At 45.2% G+C, this 27,676-nt stretch overlaps 1 protein-coding gene across 3 annotated transcripts in view; it reads left to right on the plus strand.

Annotated features, from left to right (window-relative positions):
* Positions 1 to 2,551: 2,551 nt before the first annotated feature.
* LMX1B (LIM homeobox transcription factor 1 beta) overlaps positions 2,552 to 27,676 on the plus strand; it is a 118,189-nt gene continuing 93,064 nt past the window's right edge. For all 3 annotated transcript variants that reach the window (XM_032233545.1, XM_032233546.1, XM_032233547.1), the window contains exons 1-2: positions 2,552 to 2,690; positions 5,674 to 5,860. In XM_032233545.1, coding sequence (XP_032089436.1) covers positions 2,552 to 2,690; positions 5,674 to 5,860 — 326 coding nt within the window. The remainder of the gene's footprint in view (positions 2,691 to 5,673; positions 5,861 to 27,676) is intronic.

Consider the following 27,676-nt stretch of genomic DNA (forward strand, 5'->3'; position numbering starts at 1 on the left):
GAATTTAGCAAGCCAAGGAGGCTCAAAGCCTGCTTCTTTCCACCGATTCCCAATGGGTCTAACTCGGAGGCGGGATGGATTTGGACCCAGCCTCATCCTGGGCGAGCAGGACAAAATTAGGAGCTTGTCATTTCTTAATCCACCTCGCCCCGCCCAAAAGAGAGAGCCAACAACTGAAATCTCTGTCTCGTTGAGAATTAAAGAGCCGAAATACCTAAGATTCCACCGGCAGTTAGACATTTTTTTTCAGGATGGAAATAAAATGAAATGCCAGGCCGAGTTAACGTGGCGGGGAGGGGGGGCGGGGGACACCGATCCCCGCTCCTTTTTTTTTGAGGCCTCTCTATGGTTGGGCGTTTTGGGTTCTACCTACAGTTAAGAAACCGAGCACACTCGCTTTCACAGGCCCAGAAGGAGGAAGACGAGAGTAATCCTATATGCGTCTCTATTAAAGCGGGGGGGGGGGGGTCAAATTCGCCAAAAAAAAAAAAAAACGACCAAAGGCGGCTTGCGTTTTTACGCGCGCCAGGAAGCAGAATTGGAATTTTTAAAAAAGATCGGCTCTATCGCGCCAGGATAGGCCTACCTTTTTTTTCCTCCTCCAAGCCCACTCAAAATTTCAGGCGCCCACTCTTCTCTCGCCCCACCGCACCGCAAGAAAGGAAGGCTGCGCGCCGTGGCCCTCTGAACATCGCCGAGCAGCTTAGTCGCGGCTGGGGGGGGGGGAGGGAATAAAACACGCGGAGAACTTGGCTCGAAGGTGTCTGCAAGCGAGAGGGTGGGCGCTTGCGCGCGGGTGGGTGGGTTTGCCGCTTTTAGGGTGGCTGGATCGCTCGCTCCGGGGGTTGAAAAAGCAGAGGTGGTGATCCGCTAGGCGGGTTTAAACTCGGGGGGGGGGGAGATTTAAGACGACCCCCTACACACACACACACACACCGATTCCTGGGTGCAGAATTTGGTTTGGCGTTTGGGGTTTCCCGAATCGAGGCTGACCGAGGTTGGGCGTCTGCGCGCAGTTTCTAAGGGTTTCCCCCCCTCCCCTTCGCCAGGTACCCTCCGTTCTGCCCCTTCTCCCACCCCGATCTCGCAAGAGGCTTGCTGGAGGAAAGGGAGACGGGAGGAGGTAGTTACCCCTTCCACCACCCGGTTTTCCTATCCTCCCCCGAGTCCCTGATGGAGGGATCTCCAGTCCCGAGTGCGCGTTGGAAACATCACTCAAGGGGCTTTCTCACGGGTTCCCCAAACCAGCAGAGAACCCCCCACCCCCATTCCCCCCCCCCCGCTTCCAGGACATAAACTTCAAGTAGTGGCCGCGTCCAGGTTAGAAGGAAGGGCGCATATCCCCCTCCCCAGAAAGGAAGAGGAGCAAAGGAGCTTACCTGCCAAGCGAGGTGAGCCGGCTGTGAATTTAGGTGGCTGCTTGGGCGCAGGAGATGGAAGGTGGGGGGCACAGATCCACGCAGTCTTTTTCTTCCTTCTTGCTTTCTCTGCATCCCCCTCCCCGCCCTGTTCAGTTGACAGGAGCTGGGTAGTCCCTAACTACCCCCTCCCATTTGCAATCCCCCCCCCCCTCCGTTGCCTTACCCAATTATTAATTTTAAACCGCCCCACCGTAAACGTCTCTTTCTCCCTCTCTTCAAGTTTTCCTCTCCGGCATTTCTCTGCCTCCCACTCCCTCCCTTTCTCTCCGCAGCGCCTACTCGTCATTTACGTCTCCGGACGGGTTACCTGCCAAAAATTCCCCTCCTGTTCTCCACCTGGCTGAGGGTTCCTTTTGTCACGACTGACTGCCCCTCGAGGGAGGGGGCTTGCCTCGTCTTTCTCTCTCTCTGCCCCCCCTCCTTTCCTCTCCTCCCTGCTGTTTTCCTCGATCCCTGTCGCTCCCTTTTTTCTTTCTTTCCCCCGTTCACTTTTTTGGGGGCTGCCCCCATTTTTTTCTCCCCTGCGCGTAAGCGGCGGCACTATTTGACAGGCGAGGGACCGCCTCACTGCGGCGTAGGGATATTAGGCACACCGATTGGGAGTTCAAATGTCAGCAAGTTTTTTTTTTCCCTCTTTCCTTTAGCCCTCCTCCTCCTCTTCTCCCTCGGTCTCTCACTCTCACTCTGCCCTCCCCACGCCTTTTTGGGAAAAGGAGGGGAGGAGGAGGGGAGGCGCTGGCGGGGCGGATGTATTCCTCCGCAGCAGCTTTCCGCCGCTTGTAAACGGAGCGCCTCCCGGCTCGTGAGTTTTGGATGGCATTTGGGCCGAGGAGAGCTCCAGAGGAGACAGCTTGCGCTCGCGGGTGCATGCGTTGCCAGGCGTCCCCCTGCTTCGGGGAGGGCCTGGCCGCCCCCTCCACCCACAGAGGGGCCCCGGAGGCGCCTTCAAGCCAGCAGGTGACCTCCCCGGCCACCCCGCCGATGGACGGCCGGCTCCTTCGGCCTCTAGGCTGCGCCCCGCTCGCCTTTGCCCTCGGCACCGTCCCGCTTCTCCGCGGTCCGGATCCCAGCCGGGGAGGCCACTAATCGCCCGCTGCCTTCCCCTCCTACCGTAGTCCGCCTTCCGCCCCATGGACGTGGCCGCGGGACCGGAGGCGCTGGAAAACTGCTTGAATCGCGGCTCGATCAATTGCGCCAAGATGCTGGACGGGATTAAAATGGAGGATCGGCCGCTGCGCTCGGGGCCCGCGACTTTGGGAGTCCTGCTAGGTGAGTTTGGCTCTTCCGCTTTGCTCCCCTCCCAACTTTCCTGTAAGTTAAACACCTTCTCTTCCCCCCCCCCCGCGCCCAACATATATAGATAAAACTCGCCTTCCTTGACCACGATCCTGAGGCGGTTGGAGCAGCCCCGCGCGCCCTCCTTTCCTCCTCTCCTCCTTTCTCCCCGGTTTCCAGCGCCGAACTATTCCCGGCGAGAGATGCTTGGCAACTTGGCGAGGGAGAGGGGGGAGTTATCCCGGCCGAGAATCCACGCGTAAAGCACGGGGCAGATTGGGAGGAACCACTTTCCATGCCACTTGTGCGCCGGGCCTTGACTTACATCATTCCGGATTGAGTGGTACACAAGTATGTGTGTGTGTGTGCTTTTCTTCCCGCGTTGATGCAAGACTTCAACCGGAGCCCTTTGCGATTTATTTGATCCCTTTGCCAGCTTCCAATCCATTACGGCTCCCCCCCTCGTTTTGGAGGGGGCTCGCCCCCCCTTTAAAAACCCTGGTACTGATCGCCAGGCTACGTTTCGCGCGCGGTCCAATTTTGGAACCCGAATGGCTAGGCTTTTACCTTTCTTGGCGTGGACGATTAAAAAGAAAAAAATGGGAGGGGGGAAGCGAGCTGCATTTCAAAGGCCGCTGGTCTCACTTTCCTCTCGGGCTGCTTTGCACGTCAGAAGGGGCACCCGTGTTGACAGTCCCCGGATTCCAAGAGAGTTCGGTCGTTTGGCACGCTTGTTTTAAACGCCGGCTGAAAACGACCGGGCAGCAGGAGTGACGCCTGTCGGACGGGCTGAAGCGCTCAGCTTAGGCGTTATCTCCAAGGGGAGCCGTAAATTCGGATTGTGTTTGTGTCTGCGTGTGTTGTGCGCCTCCCCGATACTTCTCGCGGTGAACTGATTTTAATCTTGAACTTCTGGTTCTCTGAGGAAGCGGAGAAAGACGGGGCCCATTGCTTTCCTTCCGCCAGATGCGCTCGCGTTTTGTTCTTTCCTCTCCCTTTCTTCTCCCTCTTCTCACAACCTCTCAGAGTTTAAACCCGGCTCCAACCGGGCCTCAATCCCCACTGCAACTCCGCCTCCCCCCCCCCGCAAATTCCTTCCCTCCGCGCGTGGATCTTAAGCTGGCCAAGTTAAATCTTCCAGCCGCCGCCGTCCAAGAACACACGACCGTTCCTTAAGGCAAACTTTCCCTTAACTGTCTGCAGCGTTTTCCAGCCACCTCCCCAGTAACAACCGCCTGCCAAATTCCGAGAAAACTTCTCCCCCCACACCAAAAGAGAGAGATTTGTAGGCTGTCAATCCAGCCAAGGGCTCTGTAGCTCCCTCGTTTCTTCTGATTTGCAAGGCCCGTTCTTCCTTTCCCCCTTTTATCTTGATGGTGTTAATAGGGTTCCTCATCCCCACCATGCAGTTAATAAACCCTGGTATTTAGGCCACCCATACCTTAATAATGTACCAATTTAGGCCAGGGCTGAATAGGGAAAGGCGGTTAAAACTCTGTGTTTTTAACTTGGTAAGCATTGCGACAAACTTCTTGGCCTGTTTGTATAGTTGGACAAATGCGATTATTACTATTATTACTTCTTTTATTAACTAAACATGGGAACTCAGTCAACTGAACATTTAAAGATGGGTCACAAATACCATTGACTGGTGCTAATGGTTGATACGAGTTGCTGCCAGCGTCCTGGGTATCAACCAAGTAGTGGAACTTATTATTATTATTTCTTTTATTCATTAAACATGAAACTCAGTCAACTGAACATTTAAAGTTGGGTCACAAATACCATTTTCTGGTGCTAATGGTTGATTCGAGTTGCTGCCAGCGTCCTGGGTATCAACCAAGGACCTTCTTAAAATATACGATGTTCCGAGTAGCACAGGTTTTTTTTTTGCAACTCCGCTGATTTAACTGCAGGAAGCTGCAATTTCTTGATGTGTTTTGTAAAATTCTTGGACATGTTGCCAAGTGCCCCGATGACGATGGGTATCACTGTTGCATGTTTCATCCATATTATTATGGATTTTATTATTGGTATATACTTTATTCATTAAACATGAAACTCAGCCAACTGAACATTCAAAAATGCATCACAAATACCATTGACTGGTGCTATTGGTTGATACTGTTTGCTGCCAGCGTCCTAGGTATCAACCAACTACCTTATTAAAATTATTATTATTTAAATTATTATTATTAAAATTATTATTATTATTATTATTATTATTCCCCCGCCATTATCTTATAGTTTATTTTTTTTAGCCAGGCCGAAGGAGACAATAGTCATAATGACAACTGTGCGCTACAGCAGTACTATTGCTAGTAAAAGAGAACTGACGATGGTAACTTCTATGGTACAATAAATGTGCTTTTGAGGGGATGATTCCAGGCGAAGGAGTTCAGGGATACAAATGGCCAAAGGTGACTTTTGCCTTGACCACGATCCCAGACAGGTCTTCTTGGAAGTGAGCCTCAGGTGTTCCTTCTGAAGAGACCAGCAGTGGCAGGAGAGGTCTTAATAATCAAGAACAGAGATTGTACCTTTTTGGATTCCCATCAGAAACTCATCCCTGTCTCCCTTAATCTGGATTCTCTTCTCCTGGTGTTGGGCGCAGGTTGAGGAATGGAGAGCGGAGATTTTTAATTGTCTGCTCTTCTTTCCCAGACCAGTTGGCTTCTCCAGCTCAGATTCGTTTTGATCCCCCTGAAGTCCATGGCTAAACAACCAACGAGTAATTGTAGGAAGGAAGCCTTCAGATAACTATATCTGGCGCAATTCTAAATCTCGAGTGGGAATTAAGGAGGATTGAGCCATCCAGGCGTTTCAAAGCCAATCCTTCTTAAAAACCCTGTGATTGCTGCTTTTTCTTTTATTTTGGTGATTCTTGCCTTGCTTTTTTTTCATACATCTTTTTTTTCCTACCCCACTCCCCGCACCCTCTCTCTGTCTCTTCTCTTGCTTCCCTTCCCTCCTTCAGGGTCCGATTGCCAACACCAGTCGGTTTGCGAGGGGTGCCAGCGTCCCATCTCCGACCGCTTCCTGATGCGTGTCAACGAATCCTCGTGGCACGAAGAGTGCTTGCAATGCGCCGCCTGCCAACAGGCGCTAACCACTAGCTGCTACTTTCGAGACCGGAAGCTTTACTGCAAGCAAGACTACCAACAGTAAGATCTTCACCTTTATTTATTTTTAAACCTTTCCTTTTTTTTTTTTTTGCCACTGGAATTCTTCACCGCTGCTTTCCCTGGTTTGATCTCATTTATAACTGTATCCTGGTGGAATGGGGTAGTAGCGGGAGAGGCCGAAAGCAGTGAAGGCGAACATTTGAGGAGGATTTCCAAGAGAATAAGCGGGCTTTCGGATCAAAGAGCTGGAGCTCCACCCTTTTGCTTTAAAACCCCATTGTTGCTTCATCCAGCAGAAGTTCCATTGTTGCTTTAAGTCTCTTGAGTGTCACCATCCTGGGGTTTAACTGATTTCCCCCTCCGGTCTCTCTCTTCTTCCTTTATCCTCCCCTCCTCCTCTTTGACCTACTCTGCTGGCTTGTTGTGCGCAATTCAAAAATTAAAAAAAAAGGTCGCATAGGGTATTTGGGGTGGATATCGGAGGTTGGATCCGCGAAAAATGCTTTGACTTCACCACAAGTGGATTTGGTGTGTGTGTGTGTGTGTGGAGAGAGATGGCCCATTCGCTGCATATATGTGTCATTAAGTATTCCCAAGCGTATTAAGTTATTTTTTCGAGTAAAGGCCGAGGAAAGTAAAAGATCCAGCTTGGGTCGCTTTTGAATTTCATTTCTGGCAGATTTTGGGCCACTTCCTAGTCAGAATCCCCTCTGAGTTGCTTGCCTTCACCTTGGGTTATTTGTATTATTATTATTATTATTATTATTATTATTATTATTATTATTATTATTATTATTATTGTTATTGTTATTGTTATTATTATTATTATTATTATTATTTTCCCAAGGGAACAATTTATAGCCATCCCTTTCTCTGCCTTTTTCCTTCCTGTTTTCTCTTTTCTGAAATCTGCCTCTCCCCAGTTTTCTTTTAGATCGGGTATATTTCAAAAATCGACTTCTACTACTTTCCATGAAGCAATTCAAATCCCTGAAGGAGAGAGGTGGTTTAGAAATAGGGAATTTAAATAAACAAATCCAAATATTACTTTCTTTAAAAAAAAAAAAGGATTTTTAAAAAAAGTTTTTATTTTTTAATCCCTTCTATATACACATAGTTCACTATTCACGTAGTTATTATTCTTGTTTATCTTCATCACTTTTACAGTTTTTCCAGATAAAAGGTTAAAACATACATTCTGGCTTTGCTTTGCTTACCATGGTAAGCAAAAAAAAAAAATTATTTTTGAAAGCAAAATATATAAACACTCCCCCCCCCCTTTTTTGTCAACAATCCACCTGTGGAGAATTTTATAACTGCAATTGAAAATCCCATCCAAATTTTGTCCTTCCTTAAATAAATAAATAAAAACAGGGCATCTCTGCAAAGGAAGGGGTTATTATTATTATTATTATTATTATTATTATTATTATTATTATTATTTTCCCAGCCTGTTTTTAGGTTGGTATTTCGATCCTTGCAGTCTTGGGTAGAAGCCGCTAAAAACTGTAAACTGGGGGGGGGGGAACCAAAAGGAGCAATTAATCATCATCATCATCATCATCATCATCATCATCATCACGTTTTAGTTTGCATGCAAATGCATTTGGAGGGGGGTGGAGAAAGGCGTTGCTTATTCCCAAGGAAAGTTATGCAATAGAAGAAAGGTTTCAGGGATCTTTATATATATATATACTTAAAGTCACAACCCCTGGTATGCCCAAGTATGGGAGGAAGGTCACACTTCCACTCTGTGTCATTAGGCTCGTCACAAGAGACCATCCAGACAGAAACCCAATATTTTTTTTACTGTTGCCTTTTTTGTACTTAATTTATATATATTTATATATATAAATCCTTCCTGAATATGGTGCTGAAAAAAAACTAGAGCGCGGGCGTCTGTGTATGTGTCTAAAAGGAAGAATTTGATTTTGTACGTGAGAAGGCGGCCTTCTCCGAAATAAGCTGCCTGCGACTAAAAAAACGATTGGAGCTGGATTTTTTTTTCTCCCTTCGAACTAAAAAGTTTGGCAGTCAGGATAGAAAAAAAAAAAGGGGGGGGGAGGCGTAGATTCTCTGGAATCCATCTTCCCAAGATCGATGGCCAAGTAAAACCGAAAAGCCTCTTTTTTATTTATTGTATATATTTTTTTAAATCACGCATCCCGGTTTCATTGTGGCATTCGCTGATCATTTAGTCTTTTTTCTTTTCTTTTTGGAAGTTCTTTTGTTTTCCATCTTTCTTCTGTTTAACTCTCTCTTTTTTCCCCCCTGTCAGCCTACCCGGGACTCAGCCTCGCATGGATTAAACAACCCCCACCCACCCCGCTTTTTAAGCGACCCGATTCAGGAGTCACCCTTCTCCCAACCCCGCTTTTAACCAACGAGGTCGGGAAAGGCGCCTCCCCTTAATTCGGAGTCGGCGCGTGGCTTTTCAGGCCTCCAAAACCGACGCAGTTTTCGCGACTTTCGGGCGTTCGTTTCTACACCCCAAAACTCTAAAGCGGGAGCTGGAAAGGAGGGGGTGGGTGGGACGGTTGTTAAAAGTCTCTCCCCCCCCCCCGTCCCTGCCTTGGGTAAAACTGGCGACGTGTTTAAATGGGGAGGGAGGAATTATTGGCTTTGCAAGAAGCAACCAAAAAAAGCGCGGAATCTCTCTCCCCCCCCCCATCTCCAAAAAAAATATATATCTGAGTTTGTAATCCGCACAAGTTCGGCCGGAGGGAACGAAGGCGAGGAAGCCGAGCTGCCTGTTCGGCCCGGCCGCTGGCAGTCGGCTTAAGGCTGCCCGGTGAGCGCGTCGGGAGTGGAGACGCGTGGCTCGAAGGGAGGATAAGAAAGAGTGAGTGCTTCGCAGCCAAGAGAAGCCCCCCCTCTTCCTTCACCAGGCCTGGCGCTTTTTTATGGGGGGGGGGGGGAGAAGGAGCTGGGCTATCTGTTCCCCCTGGAGAGATTTCGGGGGGCCCTCACCAGCTATCTTCTTTTTCTTTCTCGCTTTCCTGTTATCTTCTTTCCTTCCCTTTCTTCTTTCCTTTTTCTCATTCCTCCCTTCCCTTCATCTTGTTTGTCCGTTTCTCTGCTCCTTACCTTCCCGTTCTCTCCTTCCTTCCTTCCTTCCTTCCTTCCTTCCTTCCCCTTTCCCCATTCTCATCTCCCTCTCCTTCCTCGTCTTTTTACTTCCTCTTTCCGTAATTCACTTTTCTGTTTTTCCTTTTGTCTCCTTCTTCCCTTCTCCCTTTTCTTCCCTTCCTTCCCTTCCTTCTCTTCCCCACTCTTTCATTTCCCTTTCTTATTTCTCCCTGTTGCCTTCCTTCTCTATTTCCCTTTCTCTTCTTCTTTCTACTCATCCCTCTTTTTTCCCTTTTTCATTTCCCTTTCTTTGCACTCGCTCTTTCCTTTCTTTTCCCTTCCCTTCTTCTATATTCCGTTCAGTTCCTTTCCCTTCCTTTTCTTTCCTCTCGTCTTCATCCCTTTTAAAGAACTGGCCCTTCATTTCCCATCTCTATTTAAAATTTTCGTGCGACCCCCGCCCACCCGACGGCAGACTAACCAGCCCTAGCTAAATGGAGCCTCTTATGCACAGCAAGCCCAATTCGCGGGCGCGGAAGGCAGCTTTCATGCCACAAACCAACCTTTAAGATCATCTCCACTGGTCCTTCTCGCCTTTGTTCTTGGTGTTTATCTCCACCCTCTTTATCAAGGGTGAGGGGGGGATGATTCCATGGTCATCCAGCTCTCCACCCCAAGTCCAGGCGGTCGCGGTTCCCCAGGCATCCCATAGTCGTGGCTGGTAGACAGACCCTCCAATGAAGCCCACCCGCCCCCAAGAGAATACGCTCTCTCTCGGGGAGCATAATTAGGCATTTTCGTTTGACTGACTTATTATGGAGGAGGCATCGTTCTACTCCCCCTCCCCGTCTTAACCTGAGCTTACACTGAAAGCCGGCGAGAAATCCCGAAGAAGCCGTCGAAGTTCGCCGGGGAAAGCGCGATTACGCACCTGCCGCGGGGACTCCGCTTCGAGTTGCGCCGCTTTAGGGGGACGTGACGGGGCCACAGATGGGCGGTGGGGATGATGACCGATCCACACCGCCCGGGGCCAAAGCCGAAGAGCGCCTTGGAGAGCGGGCGGACGGGCGGGCTCCCGAGGTCCGTCCTTTTGCGGGAGAGCCCGTTCGCTCTCGGTGGAAAACCTAGCACTGGCGCTGCGCTTTCCCGAGTGGCTGACATACCGAAGGGGAATCGGTTTCAATGGGCCCTCCGAAAGACCCTGGCGAGCTTCTGGGCCTTTTCCCCCAAGGGAGAAAGGCGGTGGGGCTGAGCCCAGGGCTGTCGCCTCCGGAGAGCCCCCCAAGAGCGAAGGCCAGGCGCCGCGACGCCCACGCTTTCTTGGCATTGGTGCGCAGCTTTTGGATAGCTGCGGGGGTCCTTTAAGGTGGGAACCAAGAAACAGAGAAGGCAGGGGACAGGGAGGGACCTCTGAATGGCTGTTTCGTGGTCGTTTAAAACAATAATCGGAGCTGCCCTCGCCATTAGGATCAAATGTGCCCTTAGCGCTTCCCACTAGAGCGGCTCCTTTTCCCTAGAGGTCCTTCCCCCAAACTGCCCGGAGTAGGGCGGCTGAGAAGCAGCTGGTGCCTGTCCAAACGAGCATTATTATAGCCAATATCCACCAGTCCTTCAAAGCGGGGCAATTATTCATTGCCAGCCTTTGCTTAAACCTGGGGAAGGCGCTTTATTTCGAAAAGCAAACAAAACCAGCCTGAATCAGATGCTTGGGTCTCCTTTGGGATGCTCTGGGACCCGCGGTTCTCCAAGGACAGGCTACAATTGCAAGAGGCTAGTCCTCAGGATGTCAAGAAGAAATTTGAGAAAGCTCCAGGAGGTCAAGAAGAAATTTGAGAAAGGTTCTCCCTTCCTTCCTTCCTTCCTTCCTTCCTTCCTTCCTTCCTTCCTTCCTTCCTTCCTTCCTTCCTTCCTATCCTGGGAGATGTCCTTTTTTATTTAATCTTCTCGTTTTAGACATTTGCTCATTCTTGATAACCCGGCTGATTCTTCAGACTGACCTAACATCACAGCCTACCCGGTTAAAACAACTCACCCAGATTTCATGGTTCCAAAACTGTGAAGCATTTCATTTATTGCAGCCAATTTCTCTAGTTCAGGATTGCATAAGCTAAAATTCTCTAGTTAGCCAGCGGGGAATACTGAATTTTGCAAGCCTTTACCCAGCATAGCATAAGCGGCTATTTAAATTTGCAACTGAACAAGAGACCTCATCACAAAGAAATAATAATAATAATAATAATAATAATAATAATAATAATAATACTCAACCCTTGTCAAATGCCAACCAGGGTTTCATTGCAGACTTTCCAAAGTTTCGCATGTATGATAGACAATTGCACTGAAAGCTCAGCTAAAGGGAATTCCCAGGTTGACTTTTGAAGTGGGAGCGAAATCTCCACAGGGCTGTAGGACATGATTGGCGTAAGGTGTTTTTTGTCCTTGAAATAAATAAATAAGTCACCACTTTGTGGTTCATCTGGACATCTATACTTCGCTTGGTGAGATGAAGCCAATTTGCTGGGACATTTTCTAGAGCATAAAATTGATGCAGGTCAAAATGGGGAGGGGGAGGGAAATGAGGCATTCTGTGGTGGGGTCTCCCCCCTGGTACATTAACAACACACTCAGAAATGGGCTGCTTCTTTCTGGTGTGAAGGAATTTAATTCGACTCCAACAAACCGGAATTTGAGTTCAGTGTAATCCTGAATTCTAACTAGGAAATTGTTTTTTTTCCCCCTCCCCTTCCTTTTTCTTAACACAAAAAAGTATATCCTTTTAAAATAAATCATTCATTTCACTCTCCGTAGTTTTTCTGTGCCTGCTGCTTTCCTCAACTCATCTCCTTTACTATGTCCCATCGCCACACAACAACAACAACAACAACAACAACAACAACACAAACACACAGGAAAAAATACATGGCCCTGTAAGCTTTCTAGGGTAGTGTTTTTGTTGTGATATCGCACAAGTTCTCAAAGTGACAACACATTCTCAAGTGTACACAGTGACAATCCCAATTCCATATTGGCTGTACGGTCAATCTAAGTGTAGGATGCCCAGAGATGTTTTTTTTTTTTAATTATTGATTTAATCTTTTTTTTAAAAAAAAAAAATCTTCTCTGCCTTTTTGACTTTCGGGCTGCTTCTAATCTCGGCCCCTTTTCTTTTCTCCCTGGCCTTTCTTTCCCACTTCACGCTTGTCACTAAAATTTAGGGCTGTCTTTGTGCCCGGAGTGGGTTAAAACATGGTCACTTCAATCGGCGCGACATAATATGACTTTGCAAGTGGTCTGCCGGCAGACAAAAGAGGACATTTCTGGTTGTACATCAGCTTTTGTCTAACATTCAGGAGGTTCTCCCCCCTCCCTCCTCATGATCGCCCCCAAAGGTTTGGGAGGGGTGGGCAGTTAAGAGAGAAACTATGTGTATTTCATAGCAACAACTCCAAAATCCCCTGCTATGGAAACCCGGGGGGGGGGGGGATAAGGGGTGTGTGTAATTGGTAAGGAGTAACTGCAGAGTATAAATATTGCGGAGTTTTGAAAGTCCTAGCTGAATAGTTGGAGCCACGAATGGCTTTTTTCCTCCCTCCCTCCCTCTCCCTCTCTCTCTCTCTCTCTCTCTTTTGCAAATATTGCCTGTCCAAAATGGACTTCTGTCTTCAACATGTCCATTTAGGAAAGCTTATGCTGGGGTTGAAAGATGCGCCTTTAAAAAGACATTTAATCCGGACTCGAGCAGAACCGGAGGGTTAAGGGGAAGCACACGTGCCATTTGCAATATCTCTGAACCAACCAAGCGAATTGAGACTCAATTGACAAAATAGAAAAAAAAAATTGTAAGCTGCCCAGAGTCACCGAGAGTGAATGGGAGGCCGTATAAACTCTCTAAATAGATAAATAAATACTTTTTAAAAAATATTAAGTGGGCAGGATATTTCCATGTGGCCACAAAGAAGCTTGTGCAAGTTTTATTTTTTTTCCTCACTGAGTGTTTCTAACTTGCCTTTTTCTCTTGAGAGTTTTCCTAAAGCTGCAAATGCTTATTGGACTAAAACCTCAGCCAGAATCACCATACGTTGCATAATGTGTAGATAATTCCTTTATTGAATTTCAAAATGGATAAAATACAGAATTACCAGTAAAATGTTAGAAAGAGAAAGAAAGCAAGAAAAAGCAGAATTATAAAAAAAAAAAATAAGATGGAAAAAGAGTAATCTCCAATTTCCTTCAGTTCAGATACATAATAAAACATCTTCCTTTAGGTTTAAACAAAAAATAAAAGTGCAACATGTAAAACATACCTAGCAAACCCAAAGCAATAAATAATAAAACACAACGTATCTCGAATCAAAATTGATCCAGTTCTCAAAGCATTATGCGCTACACCAATTTTGCAGGGTTTTTGGTAAGGACCTAGCTAATTTTTCTTTTTCAATGTTGTACCCGGTCTTTTTTTCATCAATTTTAGTTATGACAAAAATCTCAAACTGTGATCCTGTTTATGGAAATTCTCAATCATCCAGGTCATGGTTGTCTCAAAGGTGCTTTTTTTCCCCTTTCCCAAAAGCCAATCGGACTTCTTTGGTTTTCCCTCGAAGACGTTTTGCTTCTCAACTAAGAAGCTTCTTCAGTTCTGGATGAGAAGCAAAACATCTTGAAGGGGAAAAAAAGAAAGAAAGTCCACTTGCCTTTTGAAAAAAAGCATTTTTTTGGGGACAAAGTGTGACCCTCTTTTCTGGAAATCTGTCCTTTCAGAGCTGAAGTGATACTTTGTGGTCTTTATGGCCAATTAGTTAGTTGTCTTTGCATTTTTCCCCCCTGGTTGTTTATGTTTATTTCTCTGTTGTCCTGCTTCTGTGGGCATCCGATGCTTGTTTCACTGGAAGATGCGTAAACTATTAATAAGCCCTGAACATTTCATTCAAAGGCTTTGCTTGAATGCCAGTGTGCAAAGAGAAAACTTTACCAATAAAGGAGAATATTTGTAGCTCAGGATTGAAATGGGGAGTTCTTGGTACTCTTTGAACATGGTGATTTTCTTGCAAATGCATTACCCCAGCTAGGTAACAGAGTAACATTTTAATTTCTGTGGGGGGAAGGCTAAAAGGTTTGGCCCATTTCAAAATTAAAATATCAGACTTAAAAGCTGCTTTAAGAGTGGGGATGGAAGGGAGGGAGGGAGAGAGAAAGAAAGAAGTACTGTTGGAAGCTAGAAAACGAAATGCAGAAACCAGCGATCAAGATTGGCATTTCCACAGGGCAAATGACTGCAAATTACTGTACGTCCTTTGATCTCCTGTGTAATAATCTATAACTTTGAAGCCATTGGTTGTGTAGGTGTTAGGAGGAGCTGGCTTAAACGTACAATGGTGTGTGGGATTTTGTAATCGCTGTTTTGATTCTGTGGCTTGACTGTAAAGAAGCACGAACAAAGCAAAGATCACAGCTTGGCCCTTTGTTCTAACCTGCGCTGGTTTTCCTGAGCTTTGGAACAAATATCTTTAATTACTGTAAAGAGACGTCCTATTAACTACCGCAGAGTTATTGTCTACCGAAGTCAGGAGCATGCAAATGTATCTGTATGGTTGAGATACATTCGGTTTCTAGATTAGCCATAGGCGACTCACTTCTGAAATGCAGTGTGTGTGTGTGGGGGGGGGGGGAGTGGTTTGATAATGAACTCCATATCTTTAAAGGTTGTTACAAGTGAGGAAGCCTGAAAGAACAAATGAGATTTTTTTAATTTCCTTTTTAAAACTCAAGTACAGCTGTTTTCATGGCAGCTTTAGCGTGTTCGAAGGTGATTGCTGACGTTGGCCAAATATTTGCGAGCTTGTGATGACTTGCATTAACACGTGTAAACAAATATGTGTGACAGTTGAAAAATATCATCGTAGGAAAAACTGGACAGGCAAACAGGGCTAGCCCAGCAGTGTTAAAAAGATTTTTTCCCTCTGTGTGTGTGTGTTTTTTTTTTAAATGCAACCTAGATCTACACATGGCAAAATTTCTCTAGTTAAATGAACCTAGGCCTAGAATTGGTTATATTGCCCTGCAGATAGATAGATAGATAGATAGATAGATAGATAGATAGATAGATGATAGATAGATAGATAGATAGATAGATAGATAGATGATAGATAGATAGATTGATTGATATATAGAATTATATATAGAATTATCCTAAAAATAAGAGTTCCAGGTGTAGCTATAAGAAAAGAGAGAGACATCATGATAATATAATTTAAGTTCCGGAGAACGTGATGTCTTTCTCTTCGTGTGTGTGTGTGTGTGGTGTTGTTTGTTTGTTTGTGTGTGTGTGCGTGTGCATGTGTGTGTGTGTGAACCGGTTGTTAACTTTTTGAGCAGTTTGGTGAACTGGTTGTTGGAAGAAATCATTAGGACCGAGAACCGGTTGTGGCATTATTTGAATCCCACTACTGCTGAGCATCCTTTAGAAGGCATATGCATACCCTGGGTATTTGTAGGAATAATTTAGGGCACCAGACATTCAATGGGAACTACAAAATGCCCGCCCATCAAAAAAAAAAAACATTTCAATCGGTGGAATGGCTTGTCTCCAAAAGCTATGGATGCTTCGTCAGTGGAGGAGGTCTTCAAAAATAGACTGGAAAACCATTTGACCAGGATGGTGGAAAGTCAATGATGGCGAACTTTTTCGGCACCACGTGCCCAAATCAGAATGCATATGCCTGTCCGTCAGAGGTCGGTTCCTACCAGTTCGCACCTATTCGATAGAACCGGTTCGTCAAATCTACCGAACTGGTTAGAAGAGGTTCTACCAGTGGACCTGGAAAGCAGGCCACACCTACAGAAGAGGTTCCAAAATTTTTTGGAACCCACCATTGCTGTCCGTGCACCAGAGCACTGGTAACTTGAAGACCAGCTGTGCAGCACGTATGTGCCTGTTCTTAGGCTGTTTTCAGATCATTTTTCAGGCTGTTTTTTTTGGCCCCAAAATAGCCTGAAAATGACCCAAAAGACAGCCTGAAAACAGCCAAAAAAACAGCCAAAAAAAAAAAAAAAAAGGCCCGAAAACAGCCTGGTTTTGGGGCATTTTTATTTGGCATTTTCAGGCCATTTTCCAGTGTTCCAGCACACACGTGCCCCGAAGACCAGCTGGCAATGCTGTGCGTGCCCATAAAGAGGGCTCTCTCTGCCTGCCACTTCTGGCACACTTGCCATGGGTTCGCCATCACGGGTATAAGTTCTCCTGCCTTGAGCAAGAGGCTGGGCTAGAAGACCTCCAAGGTCCCTTCCAGCCCTACGATTCTAAGTTCTATTTCTTTCTTTTTCTTTTTTTAAAGAATATTTTTTAAAATTATCTTACATACCATTTTAAGTATACATTCACATAATTGCTACTCTTCCTTACATTTATCATTCTTATAGATTTGCTATTTCATTTAATAGGTTATAATATACAGTTTGGGTTGTTTTATTTACCATCCTTTTCTCCTTTTGTAATGCCACCTTCTTTTCCTTTTCTTTTCTCCCTCCCTCCCTTCTCTACTTCCTTCCTTCCTCCTTTCCTTTCTCTTCCTTCTTCCCTTACTTTTCTCCTACTCCTACTCTTCCTCTTCCCCTTCCTACCCACTCTCCTTCTCTTCCTCTCCCTTCCATCCTCCTCTCCTTTCCCTTCCTTCTTCCCTTCCCTTTCTCCTTCCCCTTCCTACCCTCTCCTTCTCTTTCTCTCCCTTTCATCCTCCTCTCCTTACTTCTTTCTCCTTTCTCCTTTCCCTATCTTCCTTTCCTTCTCTCCTCCTCTCTCTCTTTCTTTTCTATTATTGTAGGTGTCTCTTTCAGGTCTCAGTTTATGTTTCCTTGGAATGGTATTTCCACAAACCCAAATATAATTTGATATCACTACCTTCGCTAATCCATCCTAGCTATATTCCCCCCCCCTTTATGTCTCGCTCTTAGATATATACTTATATATTTAATATTTTCTTTTCGGTTTTCCCCTTCCCCCCTTCCTTTTCCATTTAACAATGCATCGCGGGGTTCTATATCTTCTCCCTACTTTCTTTTCCAGTTTAGATTCTAAGTTCTATTTCAAATTGCTGGCCCTATAAAAGTCTTTTTTTATTTTTTTTTTAAAAAACCTGGCTTCCATTTTTCTAATGCGAAGGCTCCCTGCGAGAGAAGTCTTCACGCGAGAGCAAAGCCCTGCAGCCTGCTTAGCTCTTCTTATAGCCGTTCTAATTGGTGGAATGGTATTTCCGGGTTGAGCCGAAATAAAAAGATATCAACTTGTTTCGGCCTTTTGTTAGATCTGACAGGACAAGCACACCTGCTGAGTGTGGGTTTCTCAACCCTGGACGAGGCCCGGAGGAGCAGCAGGAGGGGAGGCGAATGAAAGCGAGGGAAGAAATAGCGCCGGGCCCAGCCGTAAATCAATTCTCCCTTCAAAAGTTCCCCTTTTGAAAAATGTAACTGGGTACAGATTAAACAGTGTACGCCCTCCTAAAATCCCCCTTTCTCTCCCTTCTCTCGTGTTTTCTTCCAGCTCCTTGGGAATGGTTTGGCTATTCTGTTTTTCTCATCCAGGGACGGAGTTTTCACATTTCTAGAAATTTGGGATCTGTTGTGGCGGAGGACATTCCCTAGAGAATACATGTTCTAAGTGTCCTCTGTACCTTCTCCAGTCCTACTTATTTATTTTATTTAGTTTGCCAAGTACAAGATAACAGGAATAAGAAACACAGGAAATGGGCACGAATAAATGGGGAGAGTAGGCACGCTGGTGGGCTTATGCACGCCCCCTTTATGGACCTCTTAGGAATGGGGTCAGGTCCACAGTTGGACAGTTTGAGGTTGAAGCTGTGAGGGGTTTGAGGATGTAACAACGGAGTCAAGCAGAGCATTCCAGGCGTTGACCACTCTGTGGCTGAAGTTGTATCTTCTGCAATCGAGTTTGGAGCGATTTACCTTGAATTTGTATCTATTGTTTGCCCTGCGCTGGCTACCTGTTGATCTCCGGGTGCGCTTCAAGGTGCTACTTACCACCCATAAAGCCCTTCATGGTAGTGGATCTGGGTACTTGAGAGACCGCCTCCTGCCAATCACCTCCTCGCGACCAATTAGATCACACAGATTAGGCCTCCTCCGAATTCCATCTGCCAGTCAGTGTCGACTGACGACTACGTGGAGGAGAGCCTTCTCGGTAGTAGCTCCGACCCTTTGGAACGATCTCCCCGTGGAGATCTGTACCCTCACCACCCTCCAGACCTTCCGCACAGCCCTTAAGATCTGGCTATCCCTTCAGGCCTGGGGTTAGATTGTAATCCGTCCCCTCCTGAATGATGAATGTTGTGTTCTATTTTTAATTATGTATTGTTTTATGTCTCACTGTTTGTATTCCCCTCCCCATGAATTGTAAGCCGCCCTGAGTCCCCCCAGGGAAAAGGGCGGCCTATAAATAAACTTTCCAATTCCAATCCAATTCCAATTCCAATGTGTTATTTCCTGCTAGGGACAATTTATTTATTTAATTTATGTCCCACTTTTTTTTAAAAAAAAATAATCAGCTCAAGACGGCAAATGTTATTGAATGCTCTTTCTTCCTCCTGTTCCTCCACCCCACAACAACCCTGTGAGATGGGTTTGGTTGAAAGAATGGGATGGCTTTCACCCCTAAGGCAGGGCTAGAACTCCTGGTGATTGGCCCAAAGTCACTCCACTGGCTTTCATGCCTAAGACGGGACTAGAACTCCCAGTCTCCTAGTTTCGAGCCAGGTGCCTTAGCCACTAGACCAAACTTTGATCTTTCCACAGCACCCAGAAGTTTTTATAATGCTAAATCTGGAAGTCAGATTCAAGCTAGGATGACATGTTTTTGGAAGTCAGATTTGAACACTTCAGATACAGTTGTGTGATATAACATACAGTTGGGTTATATAACATTCTAGCCTTAAGCCCTTTTGTGTGTTCCCAATAATGGGGATGCGGTGGCTAAGACGCTGAGCTTGTCGATCAGAAAGGTCGGCAGTTCGACTGTTCGAATCCCTAGCGCCGCATAACAGAGTGAGCTCCCATGACTCGTCCCAGCTTCTGCCAACCTAACAGTTCGAAAGCATGTAAAAAAAAATGCAAGTAGAAAAATAAGAACCACCTTTGGTGGGAAGGGAACAGTGTTCTGTTCGCTCTCGGGTGTTGAGTCATGCCGGCCACATGACCACGGAGATGACTTTGGGCAGAACTGGCTCTTCGGCTTTGAAATGGAGATGAGCACCACCCCCTAGAGTCGGGAACGATTAGCACGCATGTGCGAGGGGGAAACCTTTAGGATGGGCAGGGGAGAGAAGAGTATAATATTTATTTATTAGCCTTTATTGTCATTGTACATCATGTATACAACAAAATTTGTTAGAGAGAGGAATGTGAAAGATTTTTGCTAGAGCAATCCACCCGTTCTTAAACAAACTTCAAGTTTGCATAATGTAAAATACTGAGGTTTTGGTCTCATTTCATCTAAGTGTGAGGAAGTAAATACGTGGCCTGCAATACCTTTGTGGCAAATTGCATTGAAAGAAAAAGTTGTCGGTTGACAAGGTCCAGAGGTGGGTTGCTCCCGGTTCGGCCCAGTTCAGCTGAACCGGTAGTGGAATTGTAGCCTGAGCCCCAGAACCGGCAATGACCCAGGCTTGTCACACACCCCCAAACCAGTTCCCCGATCTCTTACGCCATTGCCGGCATGTTTGTGCGCATCTGCAGAGCGATATTTAGCCAACTGTGCATGCGCCAGCAACATACGGCAAAGCGCACATGAAGCGAACCAGTACCGACCGGTATAGAAACCCACTCCTGACATGGTCCCGTTAGAAATATTATGTTGATAGCGTTAAGATAAGTTAGGTGCCCCAGTTGCCTTCCTCTCCGGATTTGCATTTAAGCCAAGAGAAAAGGAGTGCAGGCTTTTGCAAACATTTTCCCTCGTTTCGTCTTCCTCCCACAGTTTTTAATAAAAGTAAGATAATGCGGGTTTCTCCTCCCTAATTTTCCTATTCAGTAAAGCAAGCACATAATAGGCTGCCTCAAATATCTGGGTGGTAATTAGAAAAGGCAGCCCTTGGCTTGATGATTTGAGAACACAGCAAGAAAAGTGCTTAGGACCACATTAAATGCGAGATGTTTTTTTTTCAGCCGGGGGGTGGGGGGAGACGTGTTAGCTTCAATTGCTGGAATCCAAAACATTTTCTCTTGGACTCCCCCACTGGGATAATTTTAGGAGAAGTGAGGGTTGAAGATAATTTCTTTTTTTCTTTTAAAGGGATGGCGTGCAAGTAACTTCCAAGAATGGCATTCTTTTTACAAAATTATGTTAAAAGAGGAGTGGGAGCTTTTTGGTATACAGGTGGCCTTTATAACCATTTGATTAATTTAGAATAACAGAGTTGGAAGGGACATCAGAGGTCTTCTAGTCCAACCCCCTGCTTAGGCAGGAAACCCTACATACTTCAGACAAATGGTTATCCAACATTTTCTTAAAAACCTCCAGTGTTGGGGCATTCACAACTTCTGGAGGCAAGTTGTTCCACTGATTAATTGTTCTAACTGTCAGGAAATTCCTCCTTAGTTCTAAGTTGCTTCTCTCCTTGATTAGTTTCCACCCATTGCTTCTTGTCCTGCCCTCATGTGCTTTGGAGAATAGCTTGACTCCCTCTTCTTTGGGGCAGCCCTTGAGATATTGGAAGACTGCTATCATGTCACCCTTAGTACTTCTTCTCATTAAACTAGACACCCTAATTTGTTCAGTGACCGATAAAACAGCTGTAAAAATAGTGACTTTTGACCCTCTTTTAAACACTTATGACTGTTGCAACATCCCCGTGGTCATGTGATCCAAATTCAGACACCCCGACCACTGTCTCATATTTATGACCGTCGCAACTCACGTTTTTGCAAACTTTTGCAACCTCCTGGCGAGTGAAATCAACAGGGAAGCCCAATTCCCTTGGCAGCCGTGTTGCTAATTTCACGAGCGCGTTGGTTCACTTAGCAAACAGGTCGTAAAAGGAGGCCAAACTCACTTAATAACCATCTCGCTCAGCAACAGAAAATCTTGGGCTCAATTGTGGTCGTACGTGGAGGACTCCCTGCCTTGGTAAATGGAAGAGGACAGGAGAAACTTTGATTCTGGTCGTGACAGTGAATGGAATGCTTGCCCTGAATTCAAAGGGATGTCAGAAACAGAATTTATTGCCAAAATTTCATTCCTATGTGTGTGTATATATATATATATATATGTGAGATAGGATCGAGTACAGATCAAGAGTTTCTTGCATGATGCATATGCTCCAGGGGCAAAAAGCCTGCGAGCAAAACTCGGATGCTTTCTGTTGACGATGAAACGTCTTATGTTTGTCCCAGTTAATGCAGCTGGAATGAGCCCTGAGCTGAATGTGTCTTGAGATGCTGCATATTTTGAGTTTTGCCACTGGACTGAGATACCAGATGTGTCCTTGGTTCCTAGAAGCCTCATTGCATGGGATGTCTCAAGAGGGAATTCAGGAGCTGGAGTTGACCCAGGAATCACCTAAATCCCCCAAACTACCAAGTTACAAGGACTCGTCAGCTGAACCAAACACTTTTGCAGACACTATGGTGCGCTGAGGATGTTCCCTAGTTGGGTCATCAAACGTCTGCAAGAAAACAACCAAGCTCAGAGAGCACCAAGGACCCCACAGCCATTCTCCTCCTCTTCCTTCTCCTCTTCCTCCTCCTCTTCCTCCTCTCTGCAGACCCCACTCCTTTCTAGCACTGATGATGTTCCCTAGTTGGGTCATGAAACATCTTGCAAGAAAACAACCAAGCTCAGAGAGTACCAAGGACCCCACAGTCATCCTCTTCCTCTTCCTCCTCTCTGCAGACCCCACTCCCTTCTAGCACTGATGATGTTCCCTAGGTGGGTGACGAAACGTCTGCAAGAAAACAACGGGGCTCCGAGGGCACCAAGGACTCCAAAATTCAACCTTTAAGTACAAATATTCTCTTCTATTGAGACACTGTTGTCCATAGTCTAGAGTGCTCTAGGGTGGATGGGTGGATGGATGGATAGATAGATAGTAAAGAAGATAATAGATCAATGGTTAGGTAGCTAGACAGATAGACAGACAGACAGATAGAGAGATGGATGGATGGATGATAGAGGTAGATAGATAGATAGATAGATAGATAGATAGATAGATAGATAGATAGATAGATAGATGATAGAGATAGATAGATACTGTAGAGATAGACAGACAGACAGACAGACAGATAGACAGACAGATAGGTAATAAAGATCTCAGCATTTTAGCCATTGAGCCACTGTGTGATAGGAAGTAGGTGATAAATGTTTGATACATAGAACATAGAATAAAAAGAGTTGGAAGGGACCTTGGAGGTCTTCTAGTCCATCCTCCTGCTCAAGCAGGAGACCCGGCCTATACCATTTCAGATGAATGGGTGTCCAGTGCCTTTCTGAAAGCCTCCTCTGATGGAGCATCCACAACTTCTGCACTGGTTAATCCACTGGTTAATTGTTCTCACTGTCAGAAAATTTCTCCTTAGTTCTAGGTTGCTTCTCTCCTTGGTTAGTTTTCATCTGTTGTTTCTCCTCTCTGGGTGGGGTGGAAAAAATCTATGATGCAACCAGAGGTTCTGTTAAGGCTTGGGGAGGTGTCTCCTGCATGAGTAAGGGGTTGGACTAGAAGACCTCCAAGGTCCCTCCCAACTCTGTCATTCTGTTGAAGTTGGGGAAAGTACATTCTGCTTTGCTTCCTTCCAAACTCAAAAGGTGCTCCTGTGGATTTTTACCAGCCCAACAAAAAGTTCTACCTTCTCGATTTACGAAGGAGACTTTCCTTTAAGTCCGAACTTAAGAGGATCATACAGATTTAGTAGATTTAGATTAATAGATTCAGCTCTACTAATTACTCATAAGGTGGCAACATTTCCTTCCGGGAAACCTTTAGTGGGAAACAAACGGACTTAAAAGTGATGCAGTGATGTTCATCAAAGTAGTTCTGCTGTTGGCCTAGAAAATAGGAACGGATGAATTTATTTATGTTTATGCGACTGTTCCATTCTTTAACATTAGCTGTTCTTTTCCCTTCTGCTCTGTTGTGGGTTTTCTCTCCTTTTTCTTGGAGTGATTTCAAAAGTTCAGGTTACATAAACCTGATGGATTATTTTTCTCCCTGCCCCCCTTTCAATTTTCCCCGAGTGCAAATATTTGGCATGTGGTTTTGCAACCAGAAAAGTTAAACGGGTGGGCTGTTTCTTGGAACAATGTGATGGGAGAGATTAAAAACTGCAACGACTGATGTATCCTAAGTTACATTAACAGAGGGATACAATCAAGATCAAGGAAACGTCTTAGCCACTGAGCCACCGTGTCCCTTAGGTCCTAATATTGTGTCATTAAGAGAAAAAGGCTGACTGTGGGTCTAACACAGGGGTCCACAACCTTAAACACTCAGAGCCAAAAAGGTCCTAACTGGAAGCCTCCCCCCTCAATTCTGGAGCCAACCGGAAGTCCGGTTCCCCCACCATAGAGTCTCCTCCTAGCGCAGCATCCTTTTTCCTCTACCTGTCCTAACCCAAAGCCCTATCAATTGTAGAACCAACCAGAAAACCCGCCCCTTGCCATAGAGTCTCCTCTGCTCCCTAAAGAGAAGCTCGTCTCAAAATGCTGGAGTCACAGCAGAGGGATGAAAGAGCCACATGCAGCTCCAGAGCCACAGGTTGCTGCTGACCCCCGGTCTAACAAATGGATAAACGTTGAAAGTTAAAAAGAGTTAAAAATTGCAAAAAATCAGCTGCTTCTCTTGTGATATGTGGATTCATGTTGGTGCCATGGCAATGTTACCAATATTTTATTACCCTTTTAGTATTATTACTCACTGTTTTATGGGATTTATGTCCAAATTGGAGTTTCAAAGCTTTTGTTGGTGCTGTAAAACACCAAGAGTTGGTTCCACTTGGCAGTTTATAAATCTACCAAATAAATCAATGCATTGACTTTATTTCCAAAGACCCGACATCAAATTCTTTAAACTCTTTGTTTGATGGAGAATATCTCCCCCCGCCACACTTTTTTTTCTCTCTAATGTATCCTTTGGCCAGGAGCCCAAATGGAAAAACAGTGAATTGACATTGCTTTTTTGTTTTCCTTTTTTTAAAATAAAAACCATGCATGTGTAATGAGTCTCGCTGCTCAAACCTCAAAATATAGGAGAGGGGGGAAATAAGGAGATGCCTGGATGGTACGATCCTCTCTAACGTGGATTCTTTTGCCACTCCCTCAAAACTGGAATAGAAATAATTATTTATAAGGTGCTTTTGTTAGAAAGGATACTATTCTGACCGAGGCTTCCCGAGAGCAATGGGTTGTACTAGAAGACCTCCAAGGTCCCTTCCAACCTATTATTTATTCTGTGTTCTATATCTGTTCCCTGGTTATTTTTAAGCCTTGTTGTTAGTTGCAAATTCATGTCTGACCTATTGCGACCCCATGGACAATGTTCCTCCAGGCCTTCCTGTCCTCTACCATCCTCTGGAGTACGTTTAAGCTCACGCCGGCTGCTTCGGTGACTCCATCCAGCCACCTCCTTCTCTCTCGTCCCCTTCTTCTTTTGCTCTTCATCGTTCCCAGCTTTGGGCTCTTCTCCAGGGAGTCCTTCCTTCTCATTAGGTGGCCAAAGTCTTTGAGTTTCGCCTTCAGGATCTGGCCTGCTAAAGAGCAGTCAGGGTTGATCTTCTCTAGCACTGATCGATTGGATCGCCTTGCAGTCCAAGGGACTCAATGCAGGAGTCTTCTCCAGCATTTTTAAGCCTATTCTTTCACTATCAACTCTAGGTAGACGCAGAGCATACTATGAAGAACTATTTTTACGGAAGGAAAATATGACTGGTAGCTCTTGGATCCTTTGCTCGGGATTCTGAACAACTTCGGAAAAAAGTCATGGTTTGCCTCGACTTGTTTAACAACCTGGGAGCTGCTGGGAATCTTTCCACGACTCCTTTTATGTCCAAGCCTCAGGGCTTGTCTGAGCTCAATTCTCAGCTGACAAATCTTGGTTTGGGATCTTTAAATCGAAGTGGGGCTTCACGTCAAAATCTCCTTTTTACTTAGGGAAATATCATTGTTAATGCGCTGCCTGCCTCCCCCCCCCAGAACACAAAGCAAGTGGTAGATCCCAGAAGCATGAAGCTTAGAGCAGCAAAAATAGAGAGTTTTCAGTTTAACTTTACTTGACCAGCTTCTAGCTGGACTAGATTTTTGGATTCTAGGAATGAAATTTTTGAACTGCAACTTTACGTGTGGTTTTGATCTTCTTCTAATCTAGTCAACTAAAATTCAGTACTAAATTGGTGCCAGAAATGAGTCAATGGATCCAAGAGGGATTGGAGTTGGGTTGTTTGTGGCAACGTAACGATTCTAGGCTGATGACACTCTTCACTCCACCCCCAGCTCTGCCTGATCTTCTCCCACCGATGCAAAAATGATGTCCCAGTTTTGTCTCCCTTCAAACAACATGGTTTGACGTGCCGAAAGTGAGCCCCCAAATACTGAAGGTGCACATAGGGAGTTGTTACTGAAGCTGAGAAGGACATTTCTTGACTCATGTTTAATAGCTCATGTGCTTGGGAAACAATTGCAGATTTAAATGGGGGGGAGAGCATTCTTCGAGCCACACTCCTTTAGCGATAATCCGCTAAATCTATTTGATAAATGGAGCATGGAGCCTAGAGTCAGCTGTCAGTAGGGCCACCAATTCGGTTGGTGAGATCCTTTCTTTTTCTTGAGCAACACGCAGATAATTGGAATTCCTCTTTGCAGAAGAAAGTTAGACAGTTAGGCCAAAGATACAGTGGACGATTGCTTGATGTAGAAAGCAAAGAGCTTCAAAAGCAGATGGCATCAGTGGGCTTTGAATTCAACCTCACTTTATACCTCATTCCTAACCTGCAGAATTAGGTGTGCAGCTCTCCTTTCCAAATTAAAAAAAAGTTCTTTTTTCCCAAGTTTTATTTGTTTTATTTATATAACATCCAATTTTCATCGAACAGTGTGTGTCCTGGGTACAACTGTGCTTAAGTAATCCTATTATACATTTTTGTTGTTATACTTCCTCGCCATCATATTAATAATATAACATAATAATACCATAACATTGATATTTAACATTTAACATCATCTTACAGGAAGATGATTCTTCTAACAGAAAGATGATTCTTCCAACAACTCTCCTGTTTATCTCCAGTTTTATCGCCTCCTTTCCAACTTCTATTATTTAGCCATTGATAAAATGTGTCCCATATCAAAAAGTATTCCATTTCTTCTTTATCCTTAATAGCAAGTGTTAATCTATCCATTTCTGCACAGTCTAATATTTTCTTGATCGCGTTTCCCTCAGAAGGGACCGCATCATCTTTCCATTGATACGCAAATACAATTCTAGTTGCAGTTAAGATATGCAGGGTCAAAATGTGGTCTGTTTATCCTATGTTTCAGGTAGGATGCCTGGAAAAAATCATCTCTGGTTTCAAATCTATATGTTGTTTTGTCATTTTTTCCCCAGCCGTGTATGTATTTTTGTCCAATATTTCTTGCTTTGGGCATGTCCACCACATATGACAGTATGAGCCTTTCCAATTTTTTTAAAAAAGTTCTTTTTTAAATTAAAATAATCCTTACCAAAATCAGACCAGATGGCTTGGGAACTATCTTGGCTGACCTTGGACATTAACCACAGTGGACGAGATCGACGCTTAGATGGGAAACCACTGGAAGAGCCCAGCACTAATTTGTGACGTTTAAAAAAAAAACATTGGCAGAAAACAGGAATCACTTTCCGCAGGAACAACCCATGCAATCCAAGCGAGATTTAACTGATTTATCCCTCACCGGAACTTCCTTGGAATTATGGAAGGATCTGCAAATGTTATGCTATATTTCTCCTCTTCGGTTGTCTCTTATGAGGGTGCAAGTCTTCCCTCTTTTTCGGGGAACGTGCTTGCCACCCACAAGGATGCACCGGGTGCTTTTCCTGTTGCTACACATTGAACACAAAGTGCCTTTGAAAAGTTGGCGTGCCTTTTTCAAGGAAGCTTTTTTCCCCCCCCCCCTCTCTCATCTTTGGTCTTTTCAACACCTTATCCAGAAAAAAAACAACGTTGGCTTGTTCCCTGAAGCGAGATTGGATCTCTCTCTTTGCAAAAGGAGACAGTTTCCTACACGCACCAGTGGGTGGGAAGAAGCAAACAGGATATGTGCATTTGTGGGTGATATGCCCAGAGCGGTGGCTCAGCGGCTAAGATGCTGAGCTTGTCGGTCAGAAAAATTAGCAGTTCGGTGGTTTGAATCCCCAGCACCGCATAACAGAGTGAGCTCCCGTGACTTGTCCCAGCTTCTGCCAACCTAGCAGTTCGAAAACATGTAAAAATGCAAGTAGAAAAATAGGAACCACCTTTGGTGGGAAGGCAACAGCATTCCATGCGCCTTTGGCATTGAGTCATGCCGGACACATGACCACAGAGACGTCTTCGGACAGCGCTGGCTCTTCGGCTTTGAAACGGAGATGAGCACCGCCCTCTAGAGTCGGGAACGATGGGCACATATGTGCGAGGGGAACCTTTACCTTTAGTCTTATGCCCAGAGCAGGTTCTTTCACACAGTAACAATTCTGGAATGGTTGTGAAAACAGAAAGGCTTTTTTCTAGTACATTTATCTGGAGTTGTTGAACTTTTTTTTTCTTTCTTCCTTTTTTTTT

This window comes from Thamnophis elegans, chromosome 16 (assembly GCF_009769535.1).
Source record: "Thamnophis elegans isolate rThaEle1 chromosome 16, rThaEle1.pri, whole genome shotgun sequence".
NCBI classification, from domain to species: Eukaryota; Metazoa; Chordata; class Lepidosauria; order Squamata; family Colubridae; genus Thamnophis; species Thamnophis elegans.